At 38.0% G+C, this 17081-nt stretch overlaps 2 protein-coding genes across 5 annotated transcripts in view; both read right to left on the bottom strand.

The window, feature by feature from the left end:
- The window catches only part of pias1b (protein inhibitor of activated STAT, 1b), a 38951-nt gene extending 36875 nt beyond the window's left edge, over positions 1 to 2076 (bottom strand). For 2 of the 4 annotated variants that reach the window (XM_053623059.1, XM_053623064.1), the window contains exon 1: positions 2048 to 2076. In XM_053623059.1, the coding sequence (XP_053479034.1) occupies positions 2048 to 2071 (24 nt within the window). In that variant the 5' untranslated portion in view covers positions 2072 to 2076. Of the gene's footprint in view, positions 1 to 1891; positions 1990 to 2047 lie in introns of those variants that run through there. The other 2 variants (XM_053623061.1, XM_053623060.1) reach the window with 2 other exon arrangements.
- A 4020-nt stretch (positions 2077 to 6096) lies between these two features.
- skor1b (SKI family transcriptional corepressor 1b) lies at positions 6097 to 13528 on the bottom strand. The gene is made up of 8 exons (XM_053623058.1): positions 12734 to 13528; positions 9801 to 11544; positions 9200 to 9287; positions 8985 to 9095; positions 8778 to 8840; positions 8074 to 8148; positions 7775 to 7849; positions 6097 to 6699 (listed from the first exon to the last, which is right to left on the bottom strand). The coding sequence occupies exons 2-8, from the start codon at positions 11532 to 11534 to the stop codon at positions 6602 to 6604; spliced, it is 2244 nt and encodes a 747-aa protein (XP_053479033.1). The 5' UTR covers positions 11535 to 11544; positions 12734 to 13528; the 3' UTR covers positions 6097 to 6601.
- Positions 13529 to 17081: the final 3553 nt, after the last annotated feature.

The raw sequence follows: 17081 nt of genomic DNA, 5'->3' as shown, positions 1-17081 counted from the left end.
AGCTCGGTCGGAAAATACACAACAAGTCACTTATTGATTGTGTAACCGGATATGGTTTGTTTGGAGCGGTGCTTTTACAGCAATATTCTGCTACAGAATACAGAGTCCTGTAAAAACACTTGTGTCCTATTTAAGAACAATAAAATAAGCCATCATGCTGGACATCGTGTACTGTTCACTTTAAACTACACTGTAATTTGAACTTTTAATCGTACTGCTCCATACTTCCTGTGTCCCTGCTCATAAAGTCACAATCCTGAGGTCTCTCATTCTCTTACTGAAGAAATGTACATTATGTCACCAACAGATGTGTGTCTATGGCTAAAGGCAATCTGGATTTGTTTTTTATTTATTTAAATAAAAAAAGAAAAACTTTACTATAAACAACTGAAACTAACAGGACAAAAGGGTAAATATTTTGTAACAGGTCAGTACCACTGAGATCAAAATAGTTTCTCAATCTTCCATGTGAAATTGAAACTTTTAGATCAATCCTGAATATGAATATAATATCTCTAGAAAACACATAAGAATTTAATATGAAGTCACCTTTAAACCAATGCCTATACTCTCATCCAGTCAGACAATCCCCTCCTCCCCAGCACTTTAAAACTGATCTGAAAAATCTCAGGCAGATGGAATTTTCTAATTAGATATAATTTTCAGATCTAATTAAAAGTCCAAAAAGAGAAATAAAACACGAGTCTGATAATGCATTAATGACATTTAGAGTGTGCAACATGTGGGTGAGTAAAGATAATAAAGCAATAACTTCTCAATTACGTCCAATGTAACATACTTCAAAAGTATGTTGCACTGGTATTCATCGAACATTGAACAATTAAATTTCACTGTAAAACTCACGATGTATATAATGATAATGCATTAGAGTAATAATCTTTCAATGTGATGCTTTCAAGCACTTCACATCACCTTTACTATCACACCATAAGCAGCTCAACATGTCCAACTGAAGGTTAAATTATTCTCACAGATTTTTTTTTTTAAAGTTATTATAGCTAATTAAACGCTTCAAGCATGGTACAATATCCTTCAAAATTTTGATATAAAATAAAATTGTTCAGACCAAACCCCTCAAGTATTTCTTAACCAAAATATTCCAAGCAAGCTGAGCTCAAATCTAACCGCAAACCACAGGCGCAAATAACGCGTATTTCCACAACACATTTAATCCCATCGTTCAAAAACACAGATTTGTTTTGAGGTAGATACATGTTTAAACATTATATATGCGAGTATTTGTTTTCACAGCACTTTCACATACAGCTGCTAGCCCAGATAGCTAATGCTAGCTGCCCACTTCATTAGCATTAGATCCATCACAGCAGGAACCACATTAATACGCGTCCAGTGTCATTCGCGTATTCTAGTTCACTCATGAAGGGGGGAAAAACATTCAGCGTTTGTGTTTTCTCTAAATTTGTAATATTTTAACATTTTAGCCCAGTGGTTAGCTTTAATCCATCCTTTCGAGCTACAGACATAGCTAATAATGTACAAGTGGCTAGCCGGCTCGCAGACCCACAGAGCCTACGCACACAGGCGGCGCGAGTAACCAAGCTAAACCAGCTAAGCTAGCTACAGCCTGCTGCTTATTACCACACACTGTTTCAATAACGATACTGCAGCGTCGCGGACCAATATATACAATAAAATTATTTATGATAAATCTACAACACATGCCAAGTGTATAGCAATGTTTCAGCTGAGTTTCAGCATTCAAGTAACTAACCATCAACCAGTTTCGCTAATGCAAGCTGAAGAGGAAGCTGTTAGCTAGCTAGCTCAGACAGGACTAACTAGCTCCGTTAGCTTTCAGCCAGCCCAGTTGACAAAACCAAGTCTGAACATCACAACAATAACAACGTACCTCCATCCTGCATCAAAGCCGCCGATGTAGCTAGACCGCTTAAGACACATTTGGCACACCGCCTCATATAAACAAAATACACCCAAACACTACTAAGCAGTCAAGAATACCTCAATTAGAGATGATATCAATAGAAAATTTTTGGCTACGCTTTACCTTCAATTCCGCACTCTCCGCCATCTTGTTTCTCTGGCGCATGCGCGGTAGGCCCTCGGCACGTGAGCGAGCCGCGTTTCTAATAACGTTCCTCCGATTCAAAATTAGCGCCCAGTTTTTCAAACGAACCATCAGTATTCAGATAGGCCAGATCTGTGCAGCCGAACTAACGAGACTGGATCATTTAACGGAGTGCAGTAATACGAGAAACACCCAATTAAATAGAGGATGCGAAGAACGTAATAAGAGAAACACCAAATGAAAAACACCATAATCCCTGTTGAAGAAACAGCTAGTTGCTGCCAACGTTCAAGCTGCTATGAATGCTGAAATGAAGGAGTCTGGAGTATGACATGACCACTACTAATACTACATTGTAGATAATATAATATTAAGAAAATAATATAATAGTAAAGCGATTAGAAACCTCACAAACGATTATTAATCAATTCTGTCAGTAATAACTTCCCAACTCCATGGTGGGGAAAAAAACAATAACATTTGTAATGGTTTTAATGGTTATAATAGGAATTGTATTGTTTTTAATGGAAACTGTAATGGTACCTGTGGGTGTCTGCTGGTAATTTGTTGTCTTCTGTCCTTCTATTGGTGGCATGTTATGTATAGTGGATATCATTAAGGACTATTAATGCTAATGATTTTAATGGGTAGCTGATGGTTTGTGATTGTAATGTATTTGTAGTGGAAATGATTAGAATTTCTGTGATGGTGTCTATAGTTTTTTGTTTGTTTGTTTGTTTGTTTTGTTTTTCATCTGGGCTATTACTAGTCTACTAGCTGGTAACTGCCAGACTGAGCTGGATTATTCAGCAGGGATTTCAGGTAGTTTGTAATTATATTAAAACTTAAAATCATTCTAGTAGTGACATGCACTTTCAGCCTTATCACACTCATCTGATTTTGGAAATCACTTGCAAACAAGACGCACTACTTTCTTGCCAGTTGCTGCAATAGCCCTCTAGATATTGTGTCTTTTAAATGATAGAGCTAACTTCATTGCTAAAAGGTTCTACAGGGTATGAAAAAGAGCTGAAAACTGCATTGGCAACTGTTATATGCAACACAATATTACTCAGCATTTACAATATTTATTATTCATTTTATTATAGGAAGTATAGAACGAATGCATGTAAGTCTAATATAGGCTAATGGGTTTATAAATAAATAAATAAATAAATAAATAAGTCTCATTACTCAGTTTTTCACACAATCTTGTGGTTCAACATTGCTTTGAACCCAAAAACTGGATTCAGTCAAAACAGTGGAAACATGCTTGTCTTGTTCGATTTTTTTTTGTTTGTTTGTTTGTTTGTTTTTTCATTTCATGAGTACCCTTTCAGCTTATAACAAATCAAAGTCCTGTATGCTTAACTGAAAGGAACATCCATGCCATGGTCTGTAATGAACTGACATCACAAAGCTAAAAAATAAAAATAAAGGTACATCATATGTATATTTTTGTTATATTTGTGTGTAACTATTATTATGGCAAGTATTCACTGTTTAACTCTTATTTGAGCCAACCCTGGAAACTGTGTAGTTTGAAATGTATTGTAAATAGTATTTAGAGCAGGGGTTCTCAATCTTTTTTGCAGCCAGATTTCCCTTCCAGAGTAAAATAATTTCCAAGGAACTCCTTATGATCACAGTACAGATTTAATTTTATAGCATATTAAATTATTCAAGCCATTGGAGCTTTTTATTCACATGTAGATCTGAAACACTGTATCATATTAACAGTACTTCCAGATTTTATATAAAATTGTATATAACCTTTTCTTTTTATCACAGACACATCGGGTTGTCACTTTGACAACCATGGCTCTGTAACGCTTACTCCAAGCAGCTTAATTTGGACTCTTTTTCTTACTATAACTAGTCTAGCGTTAGTTTCACTCATTCATTGCATTGAGTATTATTATATGTAGTTTGGAAAAGAGTGTCCATTAGATGGCGCTATAAGACCAAGTATTACAAACGTTTCATCACTATTTTCTAGGTTGAAAACTCATATGCTGAAGGTTTAAGATCGAATTAATCCTCTTTGTTTAGCTAATAAAATGAATATTAATGATTGTTCCGAATCAGATAAATGCACAGATAAGTTAGAAAGACATAAATTGAATTACATACGAACATCAGGATCACTTGAGAATTATATTTACTTTTGTACTGCTCTGTTAAACAGACTAAGGGGTGGAAGGCATGTTAGTCTTCTGTTATGTGTCCCTAGATCATTGCCTGTGCAATAACACAGATATAGCAAGAAAGAGAACTGAAGCTAGTATATTTAGTAATATGAAGCTAATATATTTAGTAATATGTAAGTACATTCAGTGTAAGTTTAATGAGTGTATAACAATTAGTATCTACTAATTCTGTTGTGCCTTGCACATCCTCAATATATAGACACAGCATTATCATATAGACCACTAGTGTATTTGCATGTTGATAAATTCAGAATAGATGAACCTACTGAGTATGAAGGAGGGTGTGATATTGTGCACTGGAATCTTTCAATGCATTAGATTTCTGCTGTAGTGCTTTTATGCAGTCATCTGACCATCATATATGCAATACTTTTTCATTGAAAAGCACTATTATTTTCCCATGATTTGGGCTGTGGAGCATAACTGGTTATTGTCCATATGTATTATTACCCGATAATTTTTAATATCTGAAAATGTGTGTACAGTTGCAATCAAAATTATTCAACCCCCATTGCAAATCAGGTTTATTGTCAAAATTTACAGACTTTCAGCTGTTTGCAATGAACAAATCAAACAAAAGCAATTGAAATAGTTCAACACAACGAATGCCTCAAGTGGTTTCCCCAAATTCAACTAAAAATGCAGGTTATAATGACCTTCAGTTTCCAAATTATTCAACCCCCTGAATAGAATCCCTCACAACATCACAAATATGCTAAACAGGTGTTGTCTCAAGCACACCTGATGCAACTAATCAAGGGCTTCATTAGTTGCACCAGGTGTGCTTGAGCTGGAACATATGAAATACCTGAACTGGCTAGGGGTAGAAAATGTATGAAATACCTGGACGGGGCAGAAAAAGGAGCTATCAATGACTGCAACCAGACTTCTGAGAAGGTAGGTTGTGAAAAACCCTCGAGTGACCGCAGAAGACCTGCAGTGAGACTTGGTGTCAACAGTCACTGAGGTTTCAGTGAGCACAGTAAGGCGCATATACTAAACGCAGAAGATTTCCATGCCAGAACTCCAAGACTTACATCACTACTGACCCAAAAACACAAGAAAGGTCAGTTCAAAATCATATAAATAAGCCACAGAAGTTTTGGGATTTTGTTCTGTGGAGCGATGAAACAAAACTGGAACTTTTCAGCACGATGGATCAGCGGTATGTCTGGAGGAAGAAGAATGAGGAAAGAACACTCTGTCCACAGTCAAGCATGGTGGTGGCTCGGTGATGCTCTGGGGCTGCTTTGCATCCTCTGGCACTGGAAACCTGCAGCATGTGGAAGGCAAGATGGATTCATTTAAGTATCAGGAAATCCTAGGAGAAAACATCATGCCATCTGTGAGGAAGCTGAAGCTTGGGCGTCATTGGACCTTCCAACAGGACAATGATTCCAAGCATGAAGGGGTTGAATAATTTTGAAAGTGGAAAAGTCATTATAAGTTGCATTTTCAGTTGAATTTGTGGAAACCACTTGAAGCATTCATTGTGTTGAACTATTTCAATTGCTTTTGTTTGATTTGTTCATTGCAAACAGCTGAAAGTAAATTTTGACAATAAACCTGATTTGCAATGGAGGTTGAATAATTTTGATTGCAACTGTGTGTGTGTGAATGTAGTCCAATCAAAATTTGCCTTCTATGTATATGTCCATGTCTTAAAATGTTTCATTTGCCTTTTCATACTATTGAAATATGCCCTGTAGCACACATTTCTTGCTACAAGATTGCTAGCTACAATTCTCACAGTGAGTAATAAGACAACAGTTATACAATATAGTTTAACAAGATAGTTTAATACACATTTCAGTCATCAGTTTTGCCGTCAGTGCTGTCTATTTAAAGTGCTTTACATCAATTTTACATTGTTTACACATGAGAACAAACAACATTGATGAACAACATGGATTAAATAAAACTGTTAAAAATACATTAATAAATTAGTGTAGGATCTAACGTAAGAAAGTGCCCTAACATTTCACCAACAGAAAGAGTATCACAATAAATAAAATATATTACATAATATATGCATTGCACAAAGCCACCTATTACAATTTTTTTCTTAACAGATGATATTGTTTTCAGTGAAACGTGTCAGAGTTTCTTATTGAGCTAGATTTTATATAAATGATACAGTCCATACAATAAGCCTTTTTTTATTTAGTAATAATTACAGTTTGAGAACTAGGATACTACCATACACATTTGCTCATCGCAGGCCAATAACTGAGGAATTCTGTTGGTTGTGAATGTTGTTTTTATTGGTATATCAATGTCTCTGTCTCAGGCAGTCTTATTTGTGAAGGACAAGCTGAAGGCATCACGGTGGTAGTAGAGGAGGCTTGAATGTACAGGTCCCAGAGCAATGACGTGGGGTCAGCATCTTACACGAGAAATGATGGAGTGCGTCGTGAGCTTCTGGGAAAAAAGGGTGTGGATCGCTTAAAACAACAAGGTCTATGAAGATCAATCAGTGTGTGTGTGTGTGTGTGTGTGTGTGCGTGTGTGCGTGTGTATGTGTGTGCGTGTGCACGTGTGTAAGAGACGGAGAGTGGAGAGAGGGTCAAAGGGGATGTAGACCATAAAGCAATACACTCCTCATAAAATCTTGTGATATGATGCAAGCAAAATGTTCCAAGCTAAATATAAGTCTGTGATCCGAGTTCAAATGTCTGCAACAGTAGAGAAACTGTACGAAAGCACTTCCTTAAGCAGGACATTTTCTGTATGCCTAGCTTGGGTTTTATTATTTACCTTGCTAGAATCATTGATTACCTTTTAACTTCTGTTGAATAGCATAACGAGACTTTCTTTCATGGTCCAACTCGCTGCACAATGTGTCTGAGCAGGAGAGACAAAGAATGACTCAGATATGAAAGGCCAATTATCCTACCTCATCTACTCATCTCCAGATTCAGCTAGTCAGATTTATAGTCTTTTGATACTGAGACAGGTCAGCAAAAGAACTCATAACCTAGGAATTTTCCTCATATTGGATACCTTCCTCACTGTAATACTAAACAAACTGAAATAAATAAAGAAAAAAAAACCATAATGCCTTCTTATTTAAACACTAAAATGGAGGATATTCAAAACATGATAATCAGGAACAAAGTCACCCCTAAGATTACACATCTGAATTCCTCTCAATTCCTTGTGCTGTAGTAAATACACATTAAATATAATAAGGAAAAGTAATGAATCAATTATTATTCAATTAATCAATTAAACATTTAAGTAAACTTGACCAAATGAACTTGGATTTTATTTGCAAAACATTGGATTTGGATTTGAATAGCTGTTGTTGTTTACAGTATAAAAAAAATCCAGCCTACATGACAAAAACTGGAAAAGAAGAATGAAAGAAATTAATAATTTTTGTGTATTAATACAGTTTTATTAATAGGTCTTTGTCACTTTTGTGCATGTGCAGTTAAATATTTTGGGGGAAATTTTGTGCATTAAAATATTTTTTTGGGAATTCGGACCTCACCTCGAACAATCTGCAGTTGCTGGACCATCTCTTCTCGGTACGACAGCTCCCTTTTCATTTGGTCTTGAAAGTTGTCTATAGGAAGTGATCATTATATTACAGAAATGAACAATATTATCGTTGGCTAAATGGGAATTCATAATTAGAGAAAAATCTAATCGTACTACAGTGTGTCTCTTGTTGAAAGAGCAGAAACAGTCTGAACATGAGGAGAAACAACTGAGACTTATAAAAGGAGGGAAAAGCAAGAGAAAAGCATTGCGTCATAAAAATGACATTATATGCCTGTGGGAAAATACCTTTCAGACTTTGGAATTCCCTTTCCAGCTTCTTTCTCAGCTCCACTTGTTCCACTAGCTGTTTTTGTAGCTCTTCTGTTAAAGGAAAATGTTTAAAAGCTATTTCACCAGCACTCATCATCTGAAGATACTTATTTAAGAGCTGTTTGTAAAGTCTTTGAAGTGAAATGACCATGGGAAAATAAATAAGTACCAAACTTCATATGAAAAATTAATAAAATGGCATTTTTAAAAATAGGTTTTAAAAATTGTTAAATAAGTAGGCTATCCATACATTTTAGTACAATATTCAGACTTGCCCATTAAGCTCCATGAATGAATCAAGCTATTCCTGTCTATAGTGCCTGAATTTTTAGTCTGTAAAATTTTGCCATAATATTCATGTTTACAAATTTCTAAAATTGAACACAAATGTACACACACACACACACACACACACACACACACACACACACACACTAATGTACAATATTATTATATACACTGGATTTTTTTTTAAACATAAAAATTGTCTGGTACAATGATCAGGTTGTTGCTAGTAGGCTAGATAACATTTATAATTTATATATGAAATAAAATATGTCCCTGATTCTGACTGGTCACTGGGTCAGTAAAGATAATGAAATTTTAAAACACATTTCAATTAGGGACCACGTACAAAATTATTATTATTATTATTATTATTATTATTATTATAGGCCTACCTTTCGCCATGGTTTCGATGTTTTTTTCAATCAGTGACACTCTGCCTGTTTCACTGCGCATATCTGGACACAGAGAAAATAACATATTTGGAATGTTTATTATTATGATGATGATTATTATTATTATATCAACACTAATCTTTGACATTTAATGGTTTAACATTCAGTTATTTTCCCCTCCATGCGGACCCGAAACCTTAATCTCACCTCCGGGTTCCCTCGGGCCTCCTTCAGGAGCGCTGCTGTGCTCGTGCACTGATTTCGGTGCCGTTATTTCCTCTACTGTGGATGACGGCTCCTCCTCGTGCGCATCTTTAACTGAGGGAAATAAATGTTAAAAGTAGATTCAAATAGCTCAGTACAGCGTGAGAGACTGTACAGGACGCGTTGACGAGATGAGCCACGCTGAAAGTGGAGCTTACCGCTGGACTCGCGCTGATAAGTGGCTGTCGAGCCGAAACATGGCGCACTCATCTGATACAGGGGCGCCATCCTTTCATGTGTATACACCTGTAACAATTAACCAGGCAATTAGTGGCAATTATCTTCCATTTCACTCTTTCTTGCGTCCCTCTTGAGACTGCAAAAAAAGCAGACTATTTTAATAAATGTACAATGGTAAACCCAATCTGCATAAGCGCTAGGCCTATTTGGAGCAAATTAAAGATCCACAATGGAAGAACAATAATCATGACAACTCACCAAAGTGACTAGAATTCATTTGCAAATTGAGAAGCAATTACAATTCTCCTCGTATTAACATTACAATAAGCGTTAAATATAAATGTAAAGCTGAGGTATCATGGATAGACTTGCACTGTCAAATATACAGAATTAGCCTAATATTTACATTTACAACGACTTTTGAATGAACTTTGAACTAGTATACGCTTCATGCAGAAAAAAAAGCCAAATGATCTGCTATAGTGTTTACATAAGTGCAGACGGACACAAATGAATTTTTGGAGGGTTTTGTGGTCAAGTGTTGAGATGCTTGTGGATCAGGCAGTGGCTGATACTCACTTCATAGCGCGTTGTGGGTTTGTTGCTCTCCAGCAGCGGTTTGTTCTGCTTCTCTGTCTCACTTGAGTGTGTAGTGTGTGGATCACTCATTGCGACCGTGCGGCTGTTTTCCTCTCCTTGACCTTTCCCTCCATCGCCTTGCACGTGAGAAGACAGAGCTGGTGGGCTGTGGTGGTCGTCCACTGAAAGTTGAAGGCATTCTTCATCTTCCTGTACTTTGTGTGACTCCACGTCCACATCCGGGTCCTCCGCGCTGTCGTCCACGTCCGGAGAGCCCGACCGGTAACTCGAACTTTCGCTCAGGAAGTCAGGTGAAAGGTAACCGGGCCTGGTTCCCGAATACGGGCCTCTGTTGCCGTACAGCTTTGCTATACTCTCTGTGTCTTTAACGACAGGCCTGAAGGCCGATACATAGCTCGGTTTTCTTGGCATGCTTTCCGTGGGTCTGGTCTCATCACCGGATTTGTCCTCGTCGTTGCGGCTGGACTGCGTGCTGGAGCAACGCTCGTTCTCCATCAGGTTGTCTTTGGGCGTGCTGGCGCTCCTCTCAATCGGCTCCGACGCATCGAACTCGTGCTGCCGTGCGCAAAGGACCTCGGGTGGCGGTTTCGGTGGCGCGTGGTGGTAAGGAGCCATGGGCAGGCCACTTGCCGTTGGCCAAAACATGGGAAACGAAGGGTAAGCGCTGTCCTTCGCGCCTGGCCAGAATACACCAGGCAAGTTAGTTTTGTTCTGATCCCCTACCACGCCGTCGTCTTTCTTTTGACACAGTCCAAATGCCTGGAAGCCGTATGGATGGGGGAAGAGGGGTGGCGGAATCTTCTGCAGCATCCCAAAACTCTTGCTAGGTACCGGGATCACAGGGTAACTGCGGATGCCACTCGGTATGGGCATAGTGGCTCTGTCGTCTTCACAGCGAAGGGTTTTATGGGGCACCTCAGATGAACTACCCTGGGCTCGACTCACGGGGCCTTGTGATTTCAGTGGGGATGAACTCTCAGACCCATGTCCAGGCAGTGTCCTCTTCCGGCTGCCTCCGTTAAACATGGCCTTCACGTCCTCCCAAGCGTGGATCACGTCTTCCGAAGAGTTTTTGTCCGTCAGCTTTAGGTGCCGTCTCCACGAGTTGAAGTTTGCCGCGTCGGGTTGCGTGTATTTGGACTCGGGCGTGCGATGAGAATGAAATATGAATTTGTTTGGTGAAAAATACATGTTACAGAACGAGCACTTTATGCATTTCGCTCTCGAGCTGTTATACCGGGCCGGTATAAAGCTGCCACGGCAGCCCCACGCGCACTCGTGTGACACGTCAAAAGCGAAATTTTCGGGCAGTTTGGGCGGGTTGTGTTCGCCGAGGAATGATTTGCAGAGGCGCTCTGCTTCACGCTTGGTGATCATTCCGCAGCGCCGTGAGGAGATGGGCATAGCGCCTGCGCGCCTCAGGATCTCCAGCTGAACTGGGGTGCACTGCACACAGGTGATGCCCAAAGCCACGCGCCGGTTGTGGATTTCGTTATAGCTATAGTTCTTCAAGAGGGTGTTGGAAATCTGGGCCAGACACAGTCGTTCTTGGCCATCTATGACCAAGGAGACGATGGGTATTCCGTACAGAGAGGTCTCGCTGACTTGGTTGGGTTTGAGTGTGGGGCCGGTGTAGGACTGCAACTCCTGCTTCGAGTTTGGTGAACAAGTGGAATCTCTTCCGGCTGATAGCTGGCTCGATATAGATTCCATTCCTGGAAATCTGCGGACACCAAACACTTGTTACAAAAGGGCAAGGTTTGAAACATAAAAGGCTAATATAAAAGGCTTAAAAAATTAAGCTAGAAAAAAAGAAAATAATAATAATAATAATTTTATATATATATATATATATATATAAAACAGAGGAAACACATTCCGCCTTAAATCTACAGCAGACTCAAGATCAAATATCTGTTCAAACGATGAAAATGAAACAATTACGATTACTACTACTACTACTACAATAATAATAATAATAATAATAATAATAATAATAATAATAATAATAATAATAGGCCTAATAGGCATGGGGTAGTTTTAAGGGCCACGGACACAAAAACATAAAAGTGAATACGTAGACGAAACTTGGCTTCTAATTATAAAATACATACATAGACAAATATAAAGATAAAATAAAATACTGCAGTAAAATACAGCAACATTTTTTTTAAGCACATAACATTATGACATTTTCGTTACCTATGCAAGTTAACTTATGTGGGATATTCAAGGCTCATCAGCAGCACATGAGCACTTTTCTAGGCTTCATTAATTCAAATGAAAAGAATATGGGTGAAGATCTTTATACTGAGATTATCCTCTTAATTAGTCTTAATGAACTCTTTGTGCTGTATTAAAATTGCATTCGTTCTCTTATAGTTTTTTTATGTATAAAAAAAGAAAATAGTTTTGTCGTTTTTGTATTGGCTATTGGAAGGTAGTTTTAGCATGTAGCTACTGTGAGAATAATGTATTTTGATCTAAGGTGAGCAACTGCGTCAGTACACGGAAGATTAGAAAATACTCTGAGCCATGCAAAAGAGCTTCACAAAAGTATGAGAACTTCTGTGCTGGTTTTATTGCTGTTATTAATATTATGCTAGGGCTCGGCGAAAATTCGCAGCAATAAGATACTTTTCAAAATCAGCAATTTTTGGATCCAGACTGTAAAATATCTCTTTAAAAAAACAAAACAAAAAAAACAACAAAAAAAAACTTTGACGTTTATTTCCCTGTCAAGTTTCAACGTGAATGCATTTAGGCTTTCTATCACTGGGCTATAAAACAACCGCATTGAAAAAGAAATAAACCATCTAAATAAATCAATTGATCTTAACGAGGAAATTGGGGAAATATGACGCGAACTAGAATAAAATTATGTGATTATGAAGATTATGATTAAGGCTTACCTTATTTGAAGAGAAAAGAAGCTCTGAGTCTTGTATGTCGAGATCTCGCCAGCAACCTCCTCTAAGAAATGTGTTTATTTATTTATTTACAATTTTTTTGTCACTCTCTTCGGTGGTTTCCTTCTTGTTTTGGTTAGAGTCTGGGAATCCGGCTGCATGTGATCGGCTGTGTGGAGTCGCTCTGTGCGGGTTTAGAGCGCGTGGCTCTGCATGCTGCAGTCCGCGCACAGTGTCCGCGTGCCGGCGCGCGCCTTTATCACATAAAGTAGTGTAGATCGCGCGCGCCGGAGATCAACTGACAGCTAAACTAATGGCGAGGCACTCCCACTTAGCGCCGGCGTATTTACATTAAGTGTCCGCCTCCGGGACCAATGGAAACGACGGACGCTGCTGTCATAGAGGCCCGAGACGTTTTTAAGGTTCACCACGTGATCTTTTAGTCTATCACGCGTAAGGGGACGCGCGTGTGTTTGTGCGCGCGTGGATGTGTGAGCGGTGGGCTATTTGACAGAAGCCTGCATGTTACCTTGTTCACTTATTTGATTGGATAAACTAGGAGAGTTTAGCCGAGACCCATCCTAATAATATGGACTGAGATTTCCAAAAGCACCGCAAGTCATCTTCATATGGTGGAGCGAGCATCACACCGAGCACGCACGCTCGCGCTCTCTCTCTCTCTCTCTCTCTCTCTACCTTTACGATGCTTTTAGAAACCCTGTTTACTGTTAAATGAGAAACGCATTTGTGCCTAAAAAGGGTTGATCAACAGGTAATCGATTGCAGTCAACAGACATAAATAATATCTTATTTTTAATTCTTGATTTTACTTTAGCAGCTGCTAGATTATGGCTTCATTTGAACCTTTATATCTCACAATTTCACAAAATTTTAAGTAGATCATGCAGGACGCGGAATTTGTGAATATGTTAACTTTAGCAAATGCATGACTGTGAAATATTTGATTTAGCGTAGCAGTGAAGTGGTAAGCTATATGTATTACAGGCGTATTCATTATTTATAAGTACTTATAGCGCGATCAATGAACAGTGTCTCACTACAAAGCCACGCACAGGGGTATCAGTAGCCAGTGTTTGTACCATTGCTCACTGTCATCTAAAGTTCACAAAGAGCTCACAACGGGGGATGGGGGGGGATGGGGGGGGGGATCTGTTTAAATTTTAAAATAGCTCCCAAATTGCAAATAAATAAACAAATAAATAAATAATCAACGACAGATTTTTTTTGTCTAAAAACGTTTTCATAATTGTAATTTGTCGTTGCCATGCGTCGTTAATCAATAGAATATCTACTGTTTCAATTAAATGCGAACAAATGATAAATGAGTTAGGCTAAAAAAAATAAAATAAAATAAAAAGAAAAAGAATGACACCATCGCCTTGAGCCTTTCCATCTGCATTCGTTTAAGAATAAAACATTGTTATTGAAATGATGTGCGCCGCGGGACTTGGTAAACGGTGAGTGTCTCCAGAAGCGATTTGGAGCGGTGCAGTGTGGGGGCTCTCTCCTTTACACACATATGGTCCGTTTCCCAGGACATAACCAAACTTTCAGCTGTCCACTTACACCTTATGAGGATTGCATTCATTTTACAAGCACGACATTTTGTAGAGTTAGTCAGAAATGATGTAGAGAAACAATAGAGAATTGGCTGTGTTTGAAAAAAAAAAAAGACACAGCTAGATGAATGAATGCGCTGTGTTAAAACCTCAGTGTATAAAAACACCTCTGAAAAAAGTAACTAAGTTTCAGTTGGTGTGTGACGCGCTTCTTGCTGCCCCTCTTTCTCTATTGCTTTCTGCAATATTGATGATGGCAGAGGGAGTAATCCGACCCAGTGGCATGCTATTGACTTTCACAAACAACAGACTTTCTTCTTCGCCAACAATAATTACCATCTTGGACTGTAATTATTCACTTCTTTTGAATTATTCAGGAGTTAGGTGAATGGCACATTGATATCCTTTATTTGTGACACACACGTCAAGACCCGATTGCGCGCAGGATCACGGGAAACTGACACTTCCCTTTCTGAACCTGTTTGTTTACACCCCGTCATAAAGTTTGCCCTAAAACAAGAGCACAGCCCACAGATCCAGATCAGAATTACAATGTATTTCAAACCACACATTATTGTTTTACTAAGGCCAAGGTATTAGCCAGTAGCAAGCATGTGATTTCTGAGCAATTAAAAAGAACCTGGCAAAAACATGAATAAGGCTATCCATGATCCATACAATTAATAAAACCCACAAATGCGTGCAGCATACAATATTTTGCTGGTGTGTATTAGCATTAACGTTTAATCAATGACGAGAAAAGTAGAACCTTCAAAACAATCTTTCCTCTAATTTCCTTTTTGGATTTAAGAGATTATTATAACTACTACTTTTACATTTATATTTCGCAGATTTAGGTTGTACATGGAAATACTCAGTAGTTTGAGTCTGGTTAAAATCCACTTAACGTAGCTATATTATAATGCAGAAATATTTTGTAACCTATAAGACCTGCCTTCTTTAAATTATTTAGGAGAAACGGCAAGGCTTTTGACTGCTTCAAATTTCTTTTCCCATTATAGCTACGTTACTGTCGTGTCTATCGGTAAGCAATTTTGCGTGTTTTTTCAGCTTAACATTATTATTATTTTACATTTCAGAAATTTTCTAAATTGTACAGGTATTTATGTATAGCCTGTATAAGTGGGTAATGCATAGAGCCTTGCCTCATGGGTAACAAAAGTTGGGTGGTAGACACATCCATCCCACAGCCCTGGGTGAGTGAGATCTCTCAGGTGGGGACATTAATGAGTCCTGCTGATGGACACCACCGAAAAAGTATGTTCCACAATGAAAACAAGATAATATAGCCAAGCATGGAGTGGTTAATTGCACTGACTGAGGACTGTACTACATTTTTATTCCATAGGCTATTATTATAGCACATAATAATAATAATAATAATAATAGTAATAATAATAATAACAATAATATTAACAACAACAACAACAACAACAATAATAATAATAACAACAACAACAACAACAACACCAACAATAATATTCACAAAAAGGACTTAAATTGAAACTTAAAAAATTCTTTACTCGCCTTTGTTTTAAATTTGTGGGATTTTTTAAAAAGAGCGAGCGAGAGCGAGCGAGAGAGAGAAGTCTCTATGTGTTACCTAGTTTACTCAGGTTACCTTTATAACACGGCGCTGATGAATTCTCGAATCTGATTGGTCAGAAAGTGATGATTAATTTACAACAGCTGTGTATGTAGTTCCGGCTGAAAGTTAAATCACAGGCAAATATTAACACACTGGTTTTAAAAACATTATTATTATTATTATTATTATTATTATTATTATTATTATTATTATTATTATTATTATTGTTGTTGTTGTTGTTGTTGTTAATAATAATAATAATAATAATAATAATAATAATAATAATAAGTCATTCTATAGGTTTGTTTTCAGAACGTTCACATAGGCGCTTTGAGGAAAGAGATGTTGCTTTGAATTTCAGTCTGCTTATCCTACACTGAAAATCAGGAGTTTAAAAAAAATATCGTCAATGCATTTGTTTAACAGAACTGATAAACATAGTCAGAAGTCTAAGGATTAACATGAATCTTAAACGCCTACAGGCCTAAAACTAACGCAGCTGTTGGAAACAAATTGTCGTGGCAGGACCCTAACACCATGAACCCAATAGACTACATTTCTTTAGCCGCCCACCAAGCTTGCTTATTGATTTCCCCGCTCGCCCCTAGGTCCGCCTCTCGTAGGTTCTTTTGTTTCACTTGAAAATAGCGTTTCGATTAGGCTCTTTATTAAGGAAAGATTGCTGCAAAAGAACCAGCGTGGCCGGAACAATAAACGGTGACAATTTAATTACTTGTCATTGATAAAGATGTGTTGGTAATAGCCTAGCTCGTAGGGCTGCTCTCAGTGTGTGCCCTTGTGCACTAACCCTGTTCACACTGGTCAAAGGCGACAGCTAGGGAAGTACAACATCTGTAGTAGAAATGGGGAAATGGGACGGTAAATGGAGATCAGCCAATCAGGTGCGCGTTTCACCACCAATGACGGAACTCACCTCTGATCCAAAATAGCAGAATAGACGAATCAATGGACAAACTAAGTATACTGTATTTTTTTTTTTTATAAGTGTACCTTGTACAGAAGCTCCCAAATTCTGATGCTGTAGTTTGTACCATACAGCTTTTGTTTGTTGTTTTCCTTTTTAACCAAACAACATTTACATTTTAACCACTGAATTTCTCATCCTCATCTTGTGGCTTAAGTAGGAGCTGAACTGTCTCAC

This window comes from Ictalurus furcatus, chromosome 4 (genome assembly GCF_023375685.1).
Source record: "Ictalurus furcatus strain D&B chromosome 4, Billie_1.0, whole genome shotgun sequence".
NCBI lineage: Eukaryota > Metazoa > Chordata > Actinopteri > Siluriformes > Ictaluridae > Ictalurus > Ictalurus furcatus.
The sequence above is the reverse complement of the archived record's forward strand: the minus strand, read 5'-3'. Positions and strand labels throughout refer to the sequence as shown.